The sequence below is a fragment of the Cherax quadricarinatus genome, chromosome 13 (assembly GCF_038502225.1).
Source record: "Cherax quadricarinatus isolate ZL_2023a chromosome 13, ASM3850222v1, whole genome shotgun sequence".
Taxonomy (NCBI): domain Eukaryota; kingdom Metazoa; phylum Arthropoda; class Malacostraca; order Decapoda; family Parastacidae; genus Cherax; species Cherax quadricarinatus.
In genome coordinates this window covers 34,356,644-34,380,413 of record NC_091304.1, presented here as the reverse complement: position 1 = coordinate 34,380,413, position 23,770 = coordinate 34,356,644, and the positions used below count along the sequence as shown (strand labels likewise).

The window sequence follows — 23,770 nt, the reverse complement described above, 5'->3', positions numbered from 1 at the left end:
TAAATATATTTGCTTAGAACCCATTAGAGTTCAATATGCATTTCTGCAGTATTTACCTGTGAATACATATCTTTTAGCAAAATTAACTAATCCTAGAAAATTTACTTTAAAATTACTCATTAACATAGATATAGAATACATATAAAATAGAATATATAAAATTTATAGAACTTTTAGTTCTTCTAATAGAGTATCAAATAATACCTATTAAAACCATGTTAACCCCTAAACGGTCCAAATGTATATATACATACTCTTGCCCAGGTCCCCGAATATTTTGAAAAATAAAGAAATCTGTTTTTTTATTGAAATAAAGAAAATTTTTTTCTAAGTGTTATACGATTAAAATAAAAAAATTAGGGTCAGTACTTACTGAGATATGAGGCTGCAAAGTTGGCACTTAATGCTCACCTGACGGCAACATCGAGTCCTACCGCTTGCAGAAGTGTTGCCGATATCCCTTTTTTTTGTTTTTTAACAAGTTGGCCATCTCCCACCAAGGCAGGGTGACCCAAAAAGAAAGAAAATCCCCAAAAAGAAAATACTTTCATTATCATTCAACACTTTCACCTCACTCACACATAATCACTGTTTTTGCAGAGGTTCCCAGAATACAACAGCTTAGAAACATATACGTATAAATGACTCACGAAATCGTAATGACACGATTGCAAACAAACCATACCACAGGCGGGGATAGAACCCGCGATCAGAGAGTCTCAAAACTCCAGACCGTCGCATTAGCCACTGGACCAGCTAGTCACAATAAGATTCGTTCAACTAGGTATATTTCTACACCATAGGAAGGTTAGCATAGGCACCACTGTGACCACAAATGCAAGTTTTTACAGACGAATCTCCAGCTAGCATGACTGTGACGAACTTTAGCTCAAGTCCCCACAAAGCCGTTAACATGACTCACAAAATCGTAATGACATGATTGCAAACAAACCATACCATGGGCGGGGATAGAACCCGCGATCAGAGAGTCTCAGAACTCCAGACCGTCGCGTTAACCACTGGACCAGCTAGCCACAATAAGATTCGTTCAACTAGGTATATTTCTACATCATAGGAAGGTTAGCATAGGCACCACTGTGACCACAAATGCAGGTTTTTACAGACGAATCTCCAGCTAGCGTGGCCGTGACGAACTCTGGCTCAAGTCCCCTCAAAGTCGTTAACATGACTCATGAAATCGTAATGACACAATTGCAGAAAAACCATACCACGGGCAGGGATAGAACCTGCGATCAGAGAGTCTCAAAACTCCAGACCGTCGCGTTAGCCACTGGACCAGCTAGCCACAATAAGATTTGTCCAACTAGGTATATTTCTACACCATAGGAAGGTTAGCATAAGCACCACTGTGACCACAGATGCAAGTTTTTACAGACGAATCTCCAGCTAGCATGGCCGTGATGAACTCTAGCTCAAGTCCCCTCAAAGTCGTTAACATGACTCACAAAATCGTAATGACATGATTGCAAACAAACCATACCATGGGTGGGGATAGAACCCGCGATCAGAGAGTCTCAAAACTCCAGACCGTCGCATTAGCCACTGGACCAGCTAGCCACAATAAGATTTGTCCAACTACGTATATTTCTACACCATAGGAAGGTTAGCATAGGCACCACTGTGACCACAAATGCAAGTTTTTACAGACGAATCTCCAGCTAGCGTGGCCGTGACGAACTCTAGCTCAAGTCCCCTCAAATCCGTTAACATGATTCACGAAATTGTAATGACACAATTGCAAACAAACCATACCACGGGCGGGGATAGAACCCACAATCAGAGAGTCTCAAAACTCCAGACCGTCACATTAGCCACTGGACCAGCTAGCCACAATAAGATTCGTCCAACTAGGTATATTTCTACACCATAGGAAGGTTAGCATAGGCACCACTGTGACCACAAATGCAAGTTTTTACAGACGAATCTCCAGCTAGCGTGGCCGTGACGAACTCTAGCTCAAGTCCCCTCAAAGCCGTTAACATGACTCGAAATCGTAATGACATGATTGCAAACAAACCATACCACGGGCGGGGATAGAACCCGTGATCATAGAGTCTCAAAACTCCAGACCATCACGTTAGCTAGCTGGTCCAGTGGCTAACGCAGCGGTCTGGAGTTTTGAGACTCTCTGATCGCTGGTTCTATCCCCGCCCGTGGTATGGTTTATATAAATGTAAAGATACACAACATATCCCTCCAAACTGCCAATATCCCAAACCCCTCCTTTAGAGTGCAGGCATTGTACTTCCCATTTCCAGGACTCAAGTCAGTCTATAAAAATAACTGGTTTCCCTGAATCCCTTCACTAAATATTACCCTGTTCACACTCCAACAGATCGTCAGGTCCCAAATACCATTCGTCTCCATTCACTCCTATCTAATATGCTCATGGGCGCTTGCTGGAAGTCCAAACCCCTCGTCTGCAATGCCTCCTTTACCCCCTCCCTCCAACCTTTTCAAGGACGAACCCTACCCTGCCTTCCTTCCCCTACAGATTTATACACTCTCAATGTCATTCTACTTTGATCCATTCTCTCTAAATGACCAAACCACCTCAACAGCCCCTCTTCAGCCCTCTTACTAATACAGTACTTTCATTAACTCCACACCTTCTAATTTCCACACTCTGAATTTTCTGCATAATATTTACACCACACATTGCCCTTAGACAGGACATTTCCACTGCCTCCAACCACCTCCTTGCTGCTGCATTTTTTCTCATTTTTATATTATTTTATATAATTTTTATGTTCTGATAATTACAATTTATTGTAGTTCTTGTCATTTCATAACCAATCTTTGTTCTGACACTAATATTAAGTACTGAAATTGTACTCAAATTGCCACAAACACATTGAAAGGTGAACATTTACACCTGCCTTGGTCATTTACTATTGTCTGGAAATACAGTGGAACCTCAAATTTCGAACTTAATCCATTCCAGGAGCTAGTTTTAAATTCGAAAAGTTTGAAAAGTGAAGCAGTATTTCCCATAAATAATGAAAATACAATTAATTCATTCCAGAAACCCAAAAATATTCACAAAAAAAAAAAAACATTTTGTAGAGATTAATTATAGTTTTACATACACACAACAAATATAGTGTACAGTTATGTATTAATAAATTTAAATAAACATATAAAATAACATTTTTACTTACCTTTATTGAAGATTGGTGATGGTATCTGGAAGATAGGAGGAGAGAGGGAGTTGAAGTTAGTGTTTGGAAGGGGAATCCCCCCCCCATGAGGACTTTAGGTATCAAAGCCCTCTCTGGGGTTACTTCCCTTCTCTATCTTTTAATGCCACTAGGACCAGCTTGAGAGTCACTGGACCTGTGTCTCACAAAATAACTGTCCACAGTCCTCTGTTTCTGGCGCCTCTTTAAGATTTCCCTAAAATGGGACATGGTTTTGTCACTTAACTTGTTGCAAAGATGGCTTGTTTCAGCTTGCTCAGGGTGGTACTTCTCCACAAACATTTGGACATCGTTCCACTTGGTGCAAATCTCCTTAATCTTTGAAGAAGGCACCTCATCCACTCCCTCTTCCTCCTCTGAAGCAAGTTCCTGAGCTGTGGTCTGATACTGTTCCAAATGAAGCTTTTCTAGCTCTTCAGTGGTTAGCTCTTCTCTGTGGTCCTCCACCAACTCTTCCACATCCTCGCCACTAACCTCCAGCCCCAGGGTGTTCCCCAGTCCCACAGTAGAGTCAACAACAGGCAGAGGGTCAGCTGGGTCAGGGTCAGGGTCAGCCTCAAACCCTTCAAAATCCCTTTTTTGGACACAATCTGGCCACAATTGTCTCCAAGCAGAGTTCAAAGTCCTGGAAGTCACTCCTTCCCAAGCCTTACCTATAAGGCTTATGGCACTGTAGATATTGAAATGATTCCTCCAGAACTCTCTTAAGGTCAACTTAGTGTCTGTGGTCACTTAAAAGCACTTTTCAAACACTGCTTTTTGTGTAGAGTTTTTTGAAGTTAGAAATGACCTGCTGGTCCATGGGCTGGAGGAGAGGAGTGGTGTTAGGAGGCAAGAACTTCACTGCTATAAAACTGAAGTCCCTAGACAAGAGGTCTACTAAGTTTGGAGGATGAGCAGGAGCATTGTCCATTAACAGGAGGCACTTGAGTGGCAAATTATTGTCTAAGAGGTATTTTCTCACACTGGGGCCAAACACTTCATGGACCCACTCTGAAAATTTGCCTTGTGACCCATGCCTTATTTGCATTAGCACAGAACAAAAGAGTTAGCCTGTCAAGAACCTTAAACACCTGTACAAACTTCTCAGCTGCCTGTTTGTCTGAACTGGCTGCCTCACCATGCCTTACAACATTGTGTATGCCACTACGCTTCTTAAATCTGTCAAACCAACCTCTGCTGGCCTTAAATTCACTATCAGTACTGGTTCCAGGAGTTTTCTGTACCAGATTAGCATGCAACTTCCTTGCCTTTTCACAAATAATCGTCTCTGAAACACTATCACCTGCCATCTCTTTATCCTTGATCCACACCAGCAACAACTTCTCAACCTGATCGATTGTCTGTGGTCTTTTTTTGGTTAGCATGTTAACACTTTTTGCAGCATCAGCTTCCTTCATTTGTTCTTTCTTTGCCAGGATAGAAATGATGGTCAACTTGTTTTTCCCATACATCCTGGCAAGCTCAGCAAGTTTCACACCACTCTCATACTAATTCTGTATTATTTCCTTCTTCACATCTATGGTGTTTCTCACTTTCTTTACCACAGGGTTACCACTAGCAAGTTTCTTTGGGCCCATGGTAGCTTATTTCACGGTCCCACAAACACTAAACATAATGAATTAATTGTAAAATGTTTGAATGAGAGTGCAGGTTAGTGTTCACTCAAGCATCAACAAAGCCAGACTGGTTCACGGCACCTACACAGGGACGCGGACAGAATGGGCTGGCGGACAGGTCCGGTACCTGGCGGTTTGAAAATAGGGGCGAGTTCGATAATAGGGACAAAGTTGGTTAGAAAAAAGCGGTCGATTTTTGAAGAGTTCGATAAGCGATACATTCGAAATTTGAGGTTCCACTGTACATACAAAGTATTTATAGGTCCCAGCAATGTTTTGGATACACTGGAGTATAGAAGAAGAAGAAGGAAAAAGGAAGAAGTTCCCCTGAAGCAATGCATAAGACAAGTCAGTGACAAGCATCGGAGGGCAGTGATAAGATGAGATAAGCATGACATTTGATGGGCGCCAGCAAGGGTGCAGAGATAAGATGAGATAAGGGATGACATTTGATTGGCACCAGCAAGGGTGCAGAGATAAGGGGTGACATTTGATGAGCTGGTTTCTCTGTCACTGATTATCTGTCTCTCTGTCTTGTCTCTCTATCTGCTTGTCTCTTTCTGTCTCTCTGCTTGTCTCTCTCTCTGTCTCAGAGAGAGCCACTGTGAACCAACAGGTATTCTTATGCATTATATCTACAAACACAGTATAGCACTTCAGATTTTTTTAGGTTATCCTGGGTAATTTACACTATGTATAATTGTATTTGTGTGTACCTGTGAGACAGATAAAAAGAGACAGAGACAGATAGACAGAGATAGACAGACAGACAGACATACAGACAGAGATAGAGACAGATAGACAGACCCTAAACTTGCAGTTAACATCACTTGAAAAGGGAGTGTTAATATGACATTACATCAGTGAATCCTTGGTGTTTGCTGCACTGTTTGCTCTAGCTGGTGCTCATTTTAACTGGCGCTCCCACAAAGTACTAAGTGGTCCCAGATTTTTTTAATATGCTGTAAACCGAGTGTTAAGACCCATTCTATGCTGACCAGGCATCTCAGGCCAATCATGCCAAATTTGGAGGCAGGAAAAATAAAACATATATGTATATACCTGGGAGACCTGGGAGTGATCATGTTGGAGGATCTCACCTTCAAGGACCATAACATTGTATAAATCGCATCTACTAGAAAAATGATAAGATGGATAATGAGAACCTTCAAAACTAAGAATGCCAAGCCCATGATGACACTCTTCAGGTCGCTTGTTCTATCTAGGCTGGAATATTGCTGCACACTAACAGCACCTTTCAAGGCAGGTGAAATTGCTGACCTAGAAAATGTACAGAGAACCTTCACGGCACGCATAACGGAGATAAAACACCTCAATTACTGGGAGCGCTTGAAGTTCCTGAACCTGTACTCCCTGGAATGCAGGCGGGAGAGATACATGATTATATACACCTGGAAAATCTTAGAGGGACTAATACCGAACTTGCATACGAAAATCACTCAACGAAAGCAAAAGACTAGGCAGACGCTGCAACATCCCCCCAATGAAAAGCAGGGGTGTCATTAGCACGTTAAGAGACAGTACAATAAGTGTCAGGGGCCTGAGACTGTTCAACTGCCTCCCAGCATACATAAGGGGGATTACCAATAGACCCCTGGCTGTCTTCAAGCAGTCACTGGACAAGCACCTTAAGTCGGTACCTGACCAGCTGGGCTGTGGCTCGTATGTTGGATTGCGTGTAACCAGCAGTAACAGCCTGGTTGATCAGGCTCTGATCCACCATGAGGCCTGGTCACGGACCGGGCTGCGGGGGCATTGACCCCCGGAACTCTCTCCAGGTAAACTCCAGGTAATACATTTGGGGTGCTAGCGGTAAGAACGTATATATACGTTTGGACCGTTTAGGGGTTAATATTATGTTGGATATTTCTAAGTTAAGTTTTGACTTTGGTTGTTCATATTTAAAAGATATACTAATGTTTATTGTATTTCTGTGTGATACCTTGGGGAGCCCACCTGGAATGTGCCACACCTGTTCTCGTCCTAATGCCTATCTCTCCTATCCCTGTTATACTCTTTAATTAAACATTGTGCCCAGTTCAACCTCCTTCACCTATAATCACACATTGTTGCCCTATTAATTTGATGCACAAGTGCCAGCTGGAGCATGTGCCCAGCTCGACTGCCACCTCTTAGTGTACATGTCTTACTTTTCTCTCCCTCAGGATAATTTTTCTATCCTTTTCCTATATAAGAAGGTGCCTGTGTACCTCACTCAAGAGTAGAACAGTGATGGGTATAAATATACTAAAGGGCTCTCACTGAGACAGAAGCACATATTTATAAAATACAGTTTTGTAAATTTTATGCATATAGGAAATTTTTCATACTTTCACCAAAATTATACCTTTCTAAAAATATTATTATGTATATTATAATTAGTAGTCCCTGTGTGTATTATCTAGATTATTTAAAACTGTTAATTTTTTAATCTTTTACCAAGTCATTTATTCAAATATTTTATTCCAAAGACTTAATATATTACATTTTATAGCTGTTTACATTTGTAACGAAACTCATATAAAGTATCTCGGCATGAACGGTCATTAAATACAGTAACTACTGCATATAAAACCATAAATATAACTTTTTTTACATAGAGGATGTAACTAATTCAAGGTCAGTAATTACAGTTGCTCATGCATCTTTCTTTTAACTAAGGAGGTAATATTTACAGGGAATTTTAATCAGTGAAGCAGTAAGTGTTTGTAAAAAATGTATAGCACCGAAGTCACCTCGCACACATCATTGCTCGGTGTGTAACCGCTGCATTCTCAAGATGGATCATCACTGCCGTATCCTTTTCAAGCCACACCATTTGATGTGGGTGTTTTAATTTAGTGTGCTAGTATAGTATTTTTGGTATCCATATAATAAATGTTGCTTCATATTTGGTCTCATTTTTGTGTTTCAGAGGTCATAACTCTTTAATTATTGCACTAATGTCTCAAATATTATTCATAAGAAAGAATGTACATATACAAATGAAATGAAATTTGAGTGTGGCCCTCTTACAAGAAAGTGTACTTAACTAAATACTGTATTGTGGCTGTGTTCTGTTTATTAATCACTGTTTAATACTATTAGTAAGTGAAAATGAACAGTACCACCTCTAAAATATTAAGTAGATATTGTCAGTAAAAAATAGGCAAAATTAAATACAGAATATTATGGCTGGGGAATTCATCCAATTATAAGATGGGTGTTTGCATGAAAATAGATTCTGAGTTCTGAACAACTGACTAAGAACAATTTTCAGGAATGAATTAGCACTATAAGTTGGTGCCCTACAGTACCATACATTTTTTTTTAACACGCTTTCCATCTCCCACTGAGGCAGGGTGACCCCAAAAAGAAAGAAAGAAATACTTTCACCATCTCTCACACATAAATCACTCTGCAGAGGCGCTTAGATACGACAGTTCAGATGTCACGCCAAATAGCAAATATCCCAAAGCCCTCCTTTAGAGTACAGGCACTGTACTTCCCACATCAGGATTCAAGGCTGGCTCACCAGTTTTCCTGAATCCCTCCACAAAATATTACCCTGCTCACACTCCAACAACTCACCTAGTCCCAAAATCCACATGTCTCCACTCACTCCAATCTAACATACTCACACATGCCTGTTGTATGTCCAAGCATATTCTGTATATACAGTGGAACCTCTACTTGTGAGTTTAATCCATTCCATGACCTTGCTCGCAACTAGATTTTCTCGTTTGCAGAGTCAATTTTCCTCATTTAAATTAACTGAAATGTAATTAATCCGTTCCAGTTCAATTCTGTACTTCAATAATTTCACTAATATCAACTCTATGGCTTATTTATCTATCTCACTTCATCTAATATGACATAATAAACAATATAAATAACCTAGAAACCTGATACATACTCTAAAATGAATAAAATATGTCATTCATGTAGTGGTATGGGCAGTGTCGGCGGTGGACGAGAGTTTGTCTGGAGAGGGGGCAAAATACTTCATGAATAATTTCGCTAATATCATCTATACAGCTTATTTATATATCACAGTTCATCTAATATGACCTAAACAATATAAATAACATAGAAATATGTTATATATTCTAAAATGAATAAAATATGTCATTATGCAACAGGTGGAGGTGGCCACAACCGCTCCCTCTTTGTTGTGGTAAACACTGCCATCTACTGACGGCCTTTTGAAGCCGTCTATTATTATAATTATTATATGTAGTACATTATTATTATATATATTATTATTCATATATTATTATTATTATTATTTCATTATATTATTATTATACGTATTATTACTATACATATTATACATTTTTTTTTTTTTCAACAAGTCGGCCGTCTCCCACTGAGGCAGGGTGACCCAAAAAAGAAAGAAAATCCCCAAAAAGAAAATACTTTCATCATCATTCAACACTTTCACCACACTCACACATTATCACTGTTTTTGCAGAGGTGCTCAGAATACAACAGTTTAGAAGCATACACATATAAAGATACACAACATATCCCTCCAAACTGCCAATATCCCAAACCCCTCCTTTAAAGTGCAGGCATTGTACTTCCCATTTCCAGGACTCAAGTCCGACTATATGAAAATAACCGGTTTCCCTGAATCCCTTCACTAAATATTACCCTGCTCACACTCCAACAGATGGTCAGGTCCCAAGTACCATTCGTCTCCATTCACTCCTATCTACACAAAAAATATAAGATTTACTGTTATTCCTTATTGCAATAATTGTATAAATAATGTCAACCCATTCACGACTGCATATTGGAATGTTTACTCTGAAACAGCCAAGCAATGGACCATTTCTCCTAGGTTGAGCTCTATTTCAAGGTACTTTTTGTCATGAAAGCAATCAAAATCATATCTATTTCTGTAATATATCTTCCACTGTATTCTGCATGTATTTTCTTAGTACTCCACTGTTAATTAAATAGTAATCTTTTCTCTGTATTGTAGAAATTAATTTAATAAAATTCCTTAAATAAAAACCCAGCTTGGCTCAACAACTGTGTGGGGCACTTTAACCACCGTTATTTCTATATGTATATGGTATATATGACATTGGGGACAATTTTCATCATAACACTTGGTTTTGAAATAGCATACAGTGAGATATGGCTAGGTGGAGAAATGGGTGTAGGATTAAGTGATGCCCTGGATTTGGTGATGAATGACAGTACCCCCCAGGAACAGGATGAGTTAGAAGGCTACCCAGTAAGGATCAACGGCACTCACATGATGCCTGTGGTGAGTTGTATTTTTTATAATGCAGTACAGTACAGCCTCTCCTCACTTAATGACAGAGTTCCGTTCCTAACACCATGTCAGTAAATGAATTCATCTCTAAGCAAGGAGCATACTATAATGGTAGTAGGTTTGTATCAACCTTCTTTGATATTGTTTTAATGTCACCTCTGCACCATTTATAACTTTTTTAGTATACATGTATTTTTAAATGATTGTACAGAAGTGTACTGTATATTGTAATAAACAGATTACAGGAAATCCATTCTAATATGCATTATTTAGGTATGCATACTTGTCAGAGAGCCCGTCGTAAGTCTGAGCCATCAGTAAATGAGTACGTCACTAAGTGAGGAGAGCTTGTATATTATACTTAAGTTTGGATTTACCCCTTTCAGGCTCCAGAGGCCAAATCTCAAAGGGTACACCAAGTTCCAAGAATTTAAAAAAAAAAAAAAAAAAAAATTATTTTTTCTTACAGAATTAAAGATAATAATTTTTTGTAGGTAATAAAACAATTTTTTTTTTTCAATCAGTAGTTACTGAGATATAAAGGCATGAAGTTGACCCTCAATGATCTGGTGGCAGCAACATCTGGGACTCTCGTAAAGTCTCATTATTTTATTTTAGGTTTTTGTTTCTTTTTTCATTTCTGATATTTTTTTCCAGTAACTTTTGTGGCCTGTGAGACAAATATTTTTTTTTTTTTTAACTAGCCCCTTGCTCCCAGCATTTTAGTCGCCTCTTACAACACGCATTGCTTACGGAGGAAGAATTCTGTTCCACTTCCCCATGGAGATAAGAGGAAATAAACAAGAACAAGAACTAGAAAGAAAATAGAAGAAAACCCAGAGAGGTGTGTAAATATATGCTTGTACATGTATGTGTAGTGTGACCTAAGTGTAAGTAGAATTAGCAAGACGTACCTGAAATCTTGCATGTTTATGGGAGCAACAAAAAAGACACCAGCAATCCTACCATCATGCAAAACAATTGCAGGTTTTCGTTTTACACTCACTTGGCAGGACGGTAGTACCTCCCTGGGTGGTTGCTGTCTACCAACCTACTACCTACAAAATAAAATGTATAATGTATAAATGTACACTCATTGTATTCAACACAGTAACTGCACTAATTTGTTTATCATTATATTGCTTACAAAACTCATTTACAAGTTTAATGTAAACAAAATAATGATAAAAATATTAGTGCGGTTGTGTTGAATACAACGGTATCGTGTAGTACCATATTGTACAATTGTACCATAGGGTACAGTGGTACCACATGGTACAATGTACCATATGCTACAGTGGTACCATATGGTACAGTGGTACCATATGATACAATGGTACCATATGGTACAATGGTACCATATGGCACAATGGTACCATATGGTGCAGTGGTACCATATGGTACAATGATACATGGTACAATGTACCATATGGTACCATTGTAACATGCACCATTGTACCATATGGTACCATTGTAACATGTACCTTTGTACCATATGGTACTGTATGGTACTGTTGTATTCAACACAACCACACTAATATTTTCATCATTATTTTGTTTACAATAATTGTTTGAATAATTGAGACACTTATGCAACATATGGGAATCTTACATCTGTCAGATATGGCATCATCATGGTATCTTGATACAAAGAATTCTTCAAAACTTGTCCAATCTTTGGATGAAGACCTACTTAGACTAGTGGATGGTTCCACTATGACCTCGCCTCCTCCTGCTTCGCCTCACCTGACTACAGTATACATGTATAAGCCACTGCTTCGGCCCTTTGCTGTACTTTCTACAAGATTGATGGACTGAACACATTGACTCCAGGCTGAGGGACTGATTACCTCAAATTCCTCCTCTCCTTATACCTTCCTGCTTTGTATAAGACTGATGAAGACACTGTGTAGCGAAACGTTTCTTCATCAAAGATTCCCATATGTTGCATAAGTGTCTCAGTTCTTCAACTTGTCGATTTTCTAAACCACTCATCACACAATAATTGTGTACAACAAAAAAATGCAAAAATGTTGTATATGTATTAGTAATTTTTATTAGATATTTTTACATGTGTACAGCCACTGGACATGTTCCTAGTACCATATGGTACTAGGGTACTATATAGTACCCTGTAACATGTGATACCCTGTACCACATGGCCAGTAGGTGGTGTTGGTGCCACAAGGCACCAGCCAGGACTGAGTGAGCGAGTGTGGGACACAAGCCACTTACTCAGCAGTTTCCAGGACAAAGAGCTTCATCATCCATCTCTAGGAACATGTCCAGTGGCTGTACACATGTAAAAATATATAATAGAACATTACTAATATGTATACAGTATTTTTGCATTTTTTGTTGTAAACAATTATTGTAAACGAAATAATGATGAAAATATTAGTGCGGTACCATATGGTACAGGGTACCATATGGTACAGAATACCATATGGTGCAGGATAGCATATTGTACAGGATACCATATGGTGCAGGGTACCATATGGTACCAGACCCATTCTCTTAGATGTAGGCCTACCAGCCTTCTCGAGCTAAATTTGAGGCCGCTAGAATTTTGGCATAGTTCTACGGTTTGGACCCACAACTCAAAGCCATAGAACTATGGCACTAACCCTGAAAGGGTTAAAATATCAAATTATGAATTCCCAGCACTCTACAGATATGTATATCATTATATATTTTTCAAGTCAAGCCATGACTGGGTTGGAAAATTTTTAACTTAGGTTTAACATTAATATAGAAGATTGTTGGTGATGGCTTAAGTGTGGATATAAACAGTGTTGGACTTCTCAAGCAGAAATTACAAGAGTAATGTACTATAATTATGAGGACGAATTACACTTAAATGAAATTTATTATGCTGATGAGACTAAGGTTTGGTTAATCAATGCATTTTCAGTTTAAGCAGTGAGCTCAGGTTTCCAGCTACAGTACAGCCTCTCCTCACTGAACAACGTACTCGTTTATCGACGACTCGGACTTACAACGGGCTCTCTGACCAGTATGCATACCAAAATAATGTATATTAGAGCTGATATCCTCTATTCTGTTCATTACAATATACAGTACACTACTGTATAAGCATTTAACTTTTTTTTGTTTTCAACAAGTCAGCCGTCTCTCACCGAGGCAGGGTGACCCAAAAAGAAAGAAAATCCCCAAAAAAGAAAACACTTTCATCATCATTCAACACTTTCACCTCACTCACACATAATCACTGTTTTTGCAGAGGTGCCCAGAATACAACAGTTAAGTATATACGTATAAAAATACACAAAACGTATATCCCTCCAAACTGCCAATATCCCAAACCCCTCCTTTAGAGTGCAGGCATTGTACTACTTCCCATTTCCAGGACTCAAGCCCGGTTATATAAAATAACTGGTTTCCCTGAATCTCTTCACTAAATATTACCGTGCTCACACTCCAACAGCTCGTCAGGTCCCAAATACCATTCGTCTCCATTCATTCCTATCTAACACACTCATGCACGCTTGCTGGAAGTCCAAACCCCTTGCCCATAACACTTCTTTTACCCCCTCCCTCCAACCTTTTCGAGGACGACCCCTACCCCGCCTTCCTTCCCCTACAGATTTATACACTCTCCATGTCATTCTACTTTGATCCATTCTCTCTAAATGACCAAACCACCTCAACAAACCCTCTTCAGCTGTCTGACTAATACTTTTATTAACTCCACACCTTCTCCTAATTTCCACACTCCGAATTTTCGGCATAATATTTACACCACACATTGCCCTTAGACAGGGCATCTCCACTGCCTCCAACCGCCTCCTCACTTCAGCATTTACAACCCAAGCTTCACACCCATATAAGAGTGTTGGTACTACTATACTTTCATACATTCCCTTCTTTGCCTCCATAAATAACATTTTTTGCCTCCACATATACCTCAATGCAGCGCTCACCTTTTTTCCTTCATTAATTCTATGATTAGCCTCATCCTTCATAAATCCATCCGCTGACACGTCAACTCCCGAATATCTGAAAACATTCACTTCTTCCATACCCCTCCTCCCCAATTTGATATCCAATTTTTATTTATCTAAATCATTTGATACCCTCATCACCTTACACTTTTCTATGTTTGCTTTCAACTTTCTACCTTTACACACTCCCAAATTTGTCCACTAACCTTTGCAATTTTTCTTTAGAATCTCCCATAAGCACAGTATCATCACCAAAAAGTAACTGTGTCACTTCCCATTTTGTATTTAATTCCCCATAATTTAATCCCACCCCTCTCTCGAACACCCTAGCATTTACTTCTTTTACAACCCCATCTATAAATACATTAAACAACCATGGTGACATTACAAATCCCTATCTAAGACCTACTTTTACTGGGAAGTAGTCTCCGTCTCTTCTACACACCCTAACCTGAGCCTCACTGTCCTCATAAAAACTCTTTACAGCATTTAACAACTTACCACCTATTCCATATACTTGCAACATCTGCCACATTGCTCTCCTATCCACTCTATCATATGCTTTTTCTAAATCCATAAATGCAATAAAAACTTCCCTACCTTTATCTAAATACTGTTTACATATATGCTTCAATGTAAACACATGATCTACACATCCCCTACCCACTCTAAAACCTTGCTCATCCACAATTCTACATTCTGTCTTACCTCTAATGCTTTCAATAATAACCCTACTGTACACTTTTCCTGGTATACTCAGTAAACTTCTTCTTTCTTTCAACACACCGGCCGTATCCCACCGAGGCGGGGTGGCTCAAAAGGAAAAACGAAAGTTTCTCCTTTTACATTTAGTAATATATACAGGAGAAGAGGTTACTAGCTCCTTGCTCCCGGCATTTTAGTCGCCTCTTACAACACGCATGGCTTACAGAGGAAGAATTCTGTTCCACTTCCCCATGGAGGTAAGAGGAAATAAACAAGAACAAGAACTAGAAAGAAAATAGAAGAAAACCCAAAGGGGTGTGTATATATATGCTTGTACATGTATGTGTAGTGTGACCTAAGTGTAAGTAGAAGTAGCAAGACATACCTAAAATCTTGCATGTGTATGAGACAGATAAAAAAAGACACCAGCAATCTTACCATCGTGTAAAACAATTACAGGCTTCAGTTTTACACTCACTTGGCAGGACGGTAGTACCTCCCTGGGCGGTTGCTGTCTACCAACCTACTACCTAGAACTCAGTAAACTTATTCCCTTATAATTTTTACAGTCTCTTTTGTCCCCCTTCCCTTTATTTAAAGGGGCTATACACGCTCTTCGCCAGTCCCTAGGTACCTTCCTCTCTTTCATACATTTATTAAACAAAAATGCCAACCACTCCAACCCTATGTGTCCCCCTGCTTTTACCATTTCTGTCATGATCCCATCAGTTCCAGCTGCTTTACCCCCTTTCATTCTACGTAATGCCTCATGCACCTCCCCCACACTCACATCCTGCTCTTCTTCACTCCTAAAAGATGGTATACCTCCCTGGCCAGTGCATGAAATTACCGTCTCCCTTTCTTCGTCGAAATTTAAAAATTTCTCAAAATATTCTCGCCATCTACCCAATACCTGCATCTCCCTATCTACTAACTCCCCTACTCTGTTTTTAACTGACAAATGTATTCGTTCCCTAGGCTTTCTTAACTTGTTTGACTCCAAAATTTTTTCTTAATTTCATAAAAATTTCTTGACTGTGCCTCTCCTACTCTATCATCACTCTCTCCACCTTTCTTTTACTCTCCATATACTCTACTCTTCTTATAACACTTCTGCTTTGTAAATACCTCTCATAAGCTACCTTTTTCTCTTTTATCACACCCTTTACTTCATCATTCCACCAATCACTCCTCTTTCCTCCTGCACTTACCCTCCTATAACCACAAACTTCTGCCCCACATTCTAATAATGAATTTTTAAAACTATTCCAACTCTCTTCAACCCCCCCACTACTCATACTTGCACCAGCCCACCTTTCTGCCAATAGGTGCTTATATTTCACCTGAACTTCCTCCTCCCTTAGTTTATACACTTTCACCTCCCTTTTACTTGTTGTTGCCATTTTCCTCTTATCCCTTCTACCTCATACTCTAACTGTAGCTACAACTAGATAATGATCCGATATATCAGTTGCCCCTCTATAAACGTGTACATCCTGGAGCCTACCCATCAACATTTTATCCACCAATACATAATCTAACAAACTACTACTTTCATTTCATGCTATATCATACCTTGTATATTTATTTATCCTCTATTTCATAAAATATGTATTACTTATTACCAAACCTCTTTCTGCACATAGCTCAATTAAAGGCTCCCCATTTTCATTTACCCCTGGCACCCCAAATTTACCTACTACTCCCTCCACAACATTTTTACCTACTTTAGCATTAAAATCCCCAACCACAAGTACTCTTACACTTGGTTCAAAACTCCCCACGCATTCACTCAACATTTCCCAAAATCTCTCTCTCTCCTCTATACTTCTCTCTTCCCCAGGTGCATATACGCTTGCTATAACCCACTTCTCACATCCAACCTTTATTTTACTCCACATAATCCTTGAATTAATTCATTTATATTCCCTCCTTTCCTGCCATAGCATATCGTTCAACATTATTGCTACTCCTTCTTTAGCTCTAACTCTATTTGAAACCCCTGACCTAATCCTATTTATTCCTCTCCACTGAAACTCACCCACCCCCCTTCAGCTTTGTTTCATTTAAAGCCAGGACATCCAGCTTCTTCTCATTCATAACATCCACAATCATCTCTTTCTTATCATTTGCACAACATCCACACACATTCAGACTTCCCACTTTAACAATTTTCTAATTATTCTTTTTAGTAATTATTACAGGAAAAGGGGTTACTAGCCCATTGTTCCCGGCATTTTAGTTGACTTTTACAACACGCATGGCTTACGGAGGAAAGATTCTTATTCCACTTCCCCATGGATGAAAAAAAATATACCAGAAATATTATAAATGGTGAAAGGTGACATTAAAACAATATCAAAGATGGTTGACACTAACCCATTACCATTATAGTATGCTCTTCACTTAGCAATGAATTTGTTTACCGACGTGGTCTTAGGAACGGAACTCCGTCGTTAAGTGAGGAGAGGCTGTACATTACTTAAACAAAGACATCTCTGACTGCTAAATGTAAACTGCCCCTACATGTAATTTTGTTATTGGTGATTAATTCTATTGTACATAATTATGGTGTAGGTTAATAAAGTTAGGTTATGTAAGCCTTCCCATACCTATACCAACTAATGTGGTATTTAATTTTTGTCTTTTTCATAGATTATGCAGAAATGCAAGTGCTTTAGGCAGTATACATGCTACTTGGAGGATGCTTTAGTCTAGTATATTACATGATTCTGTGTCAGGGCATTGTGAAGGGTTCATAATTCAAGGAATTGGAGCTATCCTCTGCTCTCCTTGCATCAAACCCAATTGCCTCCTATTTCCCCAGTGCTGTATGAACCTTTACAGGTCTAGTGCTTCTCCATGAATATAAAAATAATGTGCCAAGGATATAAAGCAACTTATAGAGTTTTTTGTGTATCCAAATCTTGTGAAAGTTTTATAAATGTGCTTTATTGCACGATCTAAAATCTACAAATTGCAAACTGTGTACTCTTAGATACACCACCGTTTGTTTGTGGAGAATGATATAATAATAATGTCTATATAGAAAACCAATCTATTTTAGAATAGATTGGTTTTCTATATAGACATTATTATTATATCATAACTAAGAGATAAACCCATAGGAGTCATACAGCACTGCAGATTATATACAGACAAGCCTTCATTTAAGAGAAACCCTTTCTAAGTGGTGCTTGTGAACTCCCGATATTGTGTTCAGTATTATTCCAGGACATAAGCCTATGAAAGACAGTGACATTAATGTTGTGTAGTAATGCTAGTGGTGATTGCAAAGTGAAGCCTTTATTGGCATATTACTCTGAAACTCCCAGAGTGTTCAGGAAAAACAATATCATCAAGGGTAATTAGTGTGTGCTGTGGAGATCAAACACTAAGGCATGGGTCACTAGGGAACTTTTCATGGACTGGTTTTGTGGTGTGTTTGGCCCCACTGTGAAAAAATACCTCCTGGAAAAGAAATTGTCACTCAAGTGCCTCCTGGTACTGGACAATGCTCCTGCTCATCATCACGACTTGCAAGAGCAAATTGCAGGGGAGTTTAGCTTTGTTAAAGTGAAGTTTTTGACTCCTAATACAACTCCTCTCCTCCAGCCCATGGACCAGCAGGTCATTTCAAACTTCAAAAAACTCTACACACAAACAATGTTTCAAAAGTGCTTTGAAGTGACCTCATACTGAATTGACCCTAAGAGAGCTTTGGAAAGATCACTTCAATATCCTCAGTTGCATAAACCTTATAGGTAAGGCTTGGGAGGGAGTGACTTGCAGGACTTTGAACTCTGCTTGGAAGAAACTGTGGCCACAGTGTGTACAAGAGAGGGATTTTGAAAGGTTTGGGGCTAACCCTCAGGAGCCTATGCAAGTAGTGGAAGCTATTGTGTCATTGGGGAAGTCCTTGGGGTTGGAGGTTTGTGGCGAGGATGTGGAAGAATTGGTGCAGAATGATGATGAAGAACTAACCACTGCAGACCTGCAAGAGCTTTAGGTGCAACAGCAACAGATCACAGCTCAGGAATGTTCTTCAGAGCAGGAGGAAGAGAGACGGAGGAAGAAGCCTTTGTCAAGGATTAAGGAAATGTGTACAATGTTTACAAAAGTGCAAGCATTTATCAATGAATTTTATCCTGTCACAGCTGTTGCAAGCTGTATTGGCAACATGTACAATGACACTCTTGTGTCCCATTTTAGGGAAATCCTAAGGGCACGTGAGAAACAGAGCTCTCTGGACAGATTTTTGGTGCGACAGGGGTCCAGTGACTCTCAAGCTGGTTCTAGTGGCATTAAAAAACCAAGAAGGGAGGTAACCTCACCAAAGGACTTGGTACCTGAAGTCTTTATGGAAGGGGTTTCCCCTTCCAAACAATAGAAAACCTCAATCTCCCCTGCTGCTGGCACATCACTCATCAACTCCACAATAAAGGTAAGTGGCATTTAATTATTGTTTATTTTGCATGTCCTATTCATTTTTGTGTAGGGAAATGTATATTTCATGTAAAAAAAAATTATTTTGTTTAATACTTTTGGATGTCTGGAACGGATTAATTCTATTTCCATTACATGTATTTCTTATGGGGAAAATTAATTCGACTAACAGCTAATTCGACCAAAGGCTAGCTTTCTGGAATGGATTAAAGCCATTTGTTCGAGGGTCCACTGTACTCACTTTTTCACCTCTTTTGCACTTTTTTTTTTTTTTGCCATGGCTTCAAATGTGTGTGTGTGTGTGTTACACTCCAAGTATTGTAACCACTATTTCCTTCTGGTTAGAGCATAACAACTTTGGTCAGAGAGGTTAGGGTAATAATAGTGATCCTCTGGAATGACTAATTTTAATTAAGTATATTCATGATACAACAAAAAGCCAGAAATAATAATATACGAATTATCGTATATAAGTTAAGAATGCATGTTTGTTCTATATTGTCCAAAATATATAAGGCTTTCATAACACATGATTAGGAGGAGATCCTAGATATAACATATATATATACAGAGATTACTTTAATGTATGAAGTCTTATTTCCCAATTGGAAGCAGTCAGAATAAAACAGAATATGTCCAGGCCGGATAATGAACCTTGGCCAGTTACCAGATCGAGCAGGAGTGTTCTCGTTGGCTGCTACTTCTTCACTGCTCGTCCCTCAACCTTGAGCATACAGGTCAAGTGGGTCACGTGACGTGACTCACCAACACTCAGTAGAGTAGTTGAACATAAGGGAGGGGGGGGGGAAGGGGGGTATAACCATCGAACATCACGGCTAACCATACACCGGCACACCGGGTGGCAGGCATGTTACTATACCTCCAATTAAACTTATCATGGCCATGTTACATAAATTATAATAATTGTTAATAAGAATTAGCCTTAATAATACAAGGACGTTCATTTCCAATTTAGCTATTAAAGGAAATAACCGCAATGTAATATTAAAGAAAGGTTAACCATAGGGGCATGACACCCTGGCCCACAAGCAAATATCTCGGCATTTAAGATGCTGATGGTGTGGAAGAAACCATCCAGCTGGTGTAAGATGACTGAAGGGGGATGGAGGTACATCTCTCCGAGCTCAGTCATCCACTTGCTAGAACTGGACCAGAAACACTGCTAGACTGCAAAGAATTTCCGTAGTTAGGCAATATATTAGGAGCGAGAGAGAGCATCGGCTAAAACGTTGCTCGAACCCTTTATGTGAAATATTGAGATCCAGTAAGGTTGGATCCTTAAAGCCCAACGTAATATTCTAACATTTTTTGATTTCATACAATTTATGAAAGTAAGAGGATTATGGTCTGAGTAAATTTTTATCACATGAGGAGTATAACCGAGGTATACGTCAAAGTGTTTCAAGGACAAGACTAAAGCCAGGGCTTCTTTTTCTATGGTTGAATAAGATCTTTGATATTCTTTCAATTTATAGGAAAAATAACATATTGGATGTAGAATATTACTGTTTTGGAAAGATTGCAATAAGACAGCACCTATTGCTGCATCGCTGGCATCAACATGGAGGGTGAAAGGAATTTGGAAATTGGGTGCACACAATACTGGGGTGGAGGAAAGGAAACGTTTTAAACGTTTAAAAGCTTGTTCACATTTCTCGTCCCAATTAAATTTATATTTAGGACTGGTCAATCTAGTAAGGGGGGAGGCAACTTGAGCAAATTTTGGGCAAAAATGCCTGTAATAAGTAGCCATTCCCAAAAATCGTTGGAGGGCTTTCCTGTCCTGAGGCGTCAGAAAATTTAAAATAGCTTGGACCTTTAATTGGTCAGGGGCTACTAGTCCCTTCCCTAGTTTAAAACTGAGATATTTAATCTGGGCTTTACCAAAGTCACATTTTTGTAAATTTACAGTGAAATTGTATTTCTGCAATGCTTTCAGTAGTTGCTCTAATCTTTCTAAATGAGATTGCCAATCATCACTAAAAACCACCAGGTCGTCTAAGTATGCCTCTACACCTTATAAGGGTTGGACTAAAATGTTCATAATTCTCTGGAAAGTGGAGGCGGCATTACACAAGCCGAAAGGCATAACCTTATATGTAAATAGTCCGTTCTTAACTATGAACCCTGAAATCTTTTGGGCCCTAGGAGTTAACGGCACCTGGTAATACCCTCTCAGTAAGTCTAATCTGGTCACAAAGTTGGCACCGGCCACAGCATCTATTAAATCATCAATCCTGGGTAATGGAAACCCATCTGGTTTGGTGACTGAATTTACTTTACGATAATCCGTGCATAGGCGTATGGTACCATCGGGTTTTGGGACCAATAAATAGGGAGAGGCCCATGGTGTCCAACTGGGTTCTATCAAATTATATTCCAGTAATGTATTTATTTCTTGCTGAATTAATTCTTGCTTAGCAGGAGAGACCCAGTAAGGGGATTGCTTTATTGGACTATCTTCTAACAATTCAATATCGTGGAAACCCAAGGTACAAGGAGTAGGGATATCTTTGAAGATGGAGTTATATTTAGTGATTAACTCTTTTATTTGAGATTTTTGGGAGGTAGGAAGAACTTCCAGGAAATGGTCTAGTTGTTTTAAAACTTCAGAATTATGTAGTCTAAATTCTCTTACTTCCCTTACAGTGTCATTCCTAATTTCAGTGGATGTAGGTTGAATAGAGGTAATAATAGTAGGGAGAAGGTTAGACTCATACTTCTTTAAGTTATCTATGTGATACCTCTTAATTTTCTTACGACGTCCTGGTTCACGGACCAGATAATTCACCTCATTTTCTTATGGCCCCAAATATCTAGGTTTTAAAGAATGTCCTGGAATTAAGTTTTTAACTAACACTAATTCATTTGGAGAGAATGAACGAGATTTAGCCTTTTGGGCGTAAGATTTCTTCATTTTGGCTTGAGCTGTCAGATTCACGGCAGCTAAGCTTTTTAATTTGGAGAGAGGTTCTTTCCAAAGCAGAGGACTGGGATGAAGAGGTCCTCTCTTCCCTATCCAAGAATCTCGTAATATGGCTAGGGGTCCTCGCACCTGATGTCCAAAAATCAAGTCAAATGGAGAGCATTTAGTACTTTCCTGTTCAGCTTCACGGAGGGCGAAGAGAAGAAAGGGTAAACCTTCGTCCCATTCACTAGAATATTGCTCACAGTAAGCACGTAAAGTTTAAGGGTTTGGTGGAATCTTTCTAGCACTCCTTGTGACTGGGGATGATATGCTGTAGAGAGGATCTGTCTTACTCCTAATCGAGACATAGCCTCTTTAAAAACCTTCGACGTAAAATTAGAACCTTGGTCAGATTGAATTTCACGTGGTATGCCTACTTGAGCAAAGAAGCGTATTAAAGCTCTTACTATATTTCTGGAATTAATTTTGGACATTGGGATAGCATCAGGATACCGTGTTGCCATATCTATGATAGTGAAGATATACTGGTTACCCCTTTTTGTGCGGGGCAACAGTCCTACACAATCAATAACTAATCTTTCAAAAGGTTCTTCAGGACATTTTATTGGAAGTAAAGGGGCAGACGCGGGATTGTGCGCCGTTTTGCCTATTTGACAAACGTGGCATTTCCATAGTTTGTCAGCAATATAAGTCCTCATCTGAGGCCAAAAAAATATTTCCTAATCTTTTTCTCGGTCTTATGAGACCCTAAATGACCTCCCAGTGGATTATCATGTGCTAGTTCAAATACCATATTACGTGAAGACGATGGCACCACTAAGAAATTTCCCTTTGAACTCGAGTCATTATCATTATTTCTCTTCCAAAGAAAACCGTCTTCATATAAAAAGTAACCTTCCTCTTTATCCTTATTGGTTAAACTTTTATCATCCTTTAGAGCTATAAGAAATTCTTCTTTATTATATTTTCTAGCTAGGTCCGCAGGGACTGATAAAACATTGTCACCTGTGGGTCTCGACTGAATTGCTTCGCTAAACAGGAAGTTCAAACCTAATTCACTGGTCATTTCTAAAGGCTGTTGAATATCCACATTTTTAGAGTTCTTAGCCATGGCTCTGGTGATCACATTAAGGGGAAATAAATCTAGCCCTGCCTCAGAAGCTTCTAATGCATAATTTGTATCACAAGGATTATCTAAAACCAGAGGCTCTCTGGGTATCTCCAATTGATCAATTTCGTTCCCGATTAATAGATCCACGCCGGCAATGGGAAAAGGTTTATCTGAAAGTCCCACATTGATCCAGCCTACATATCCAGGCAGTTCTACATAAATCCTTATAATAGGGACCTTTATTATTGTGCCTCCATAAGCCTCTAATAATACGCCTAGCTGGGGTTTATTACTAGTAGTAACTTTACCAAGTTTGATCTTAATAAAGAGAGATAGCTGCCAGTATCTCGAAAGGTCGTGATGTTTACTAACCTCTCTTTACAGAGTCCGAACTTCCCCTTGGAAAAGTAGGGTTCCATAGCTACTCGGACCTTTTCTTCTGAAGCACTGTCGTGGTAAAGTC

General features: G+C 39.1%; 1 protein-coding gene across 2 annotated transcripts in view; it reads left to right on the top strand.

Moving 5' to 3' along the window:
* The window catches only part of LOC128688723 (palmitoyltransferase ZDHHC16), an 84,722-nt gene that overhangs the window by 34,475 nt on the left and 26,477 nt on the right, over positions 1–23,770 (top strand). For both annotated transcript variants that reach the window (XM_070084644.1, XM_070084643.1), the window contains exons 5-6: positions 7,539–7,656; positions 9,868–10,121. In XM_070084644.1, the coding sequence (XP_069940745.1) occupies positions 7,539–7,656; positions 9,868–10,121 (372 nt within the window). The remainder of the gene's footprint in view (positions 1–7,538; positions 7,657–9,867; positions 10,122–23,770) is intronic.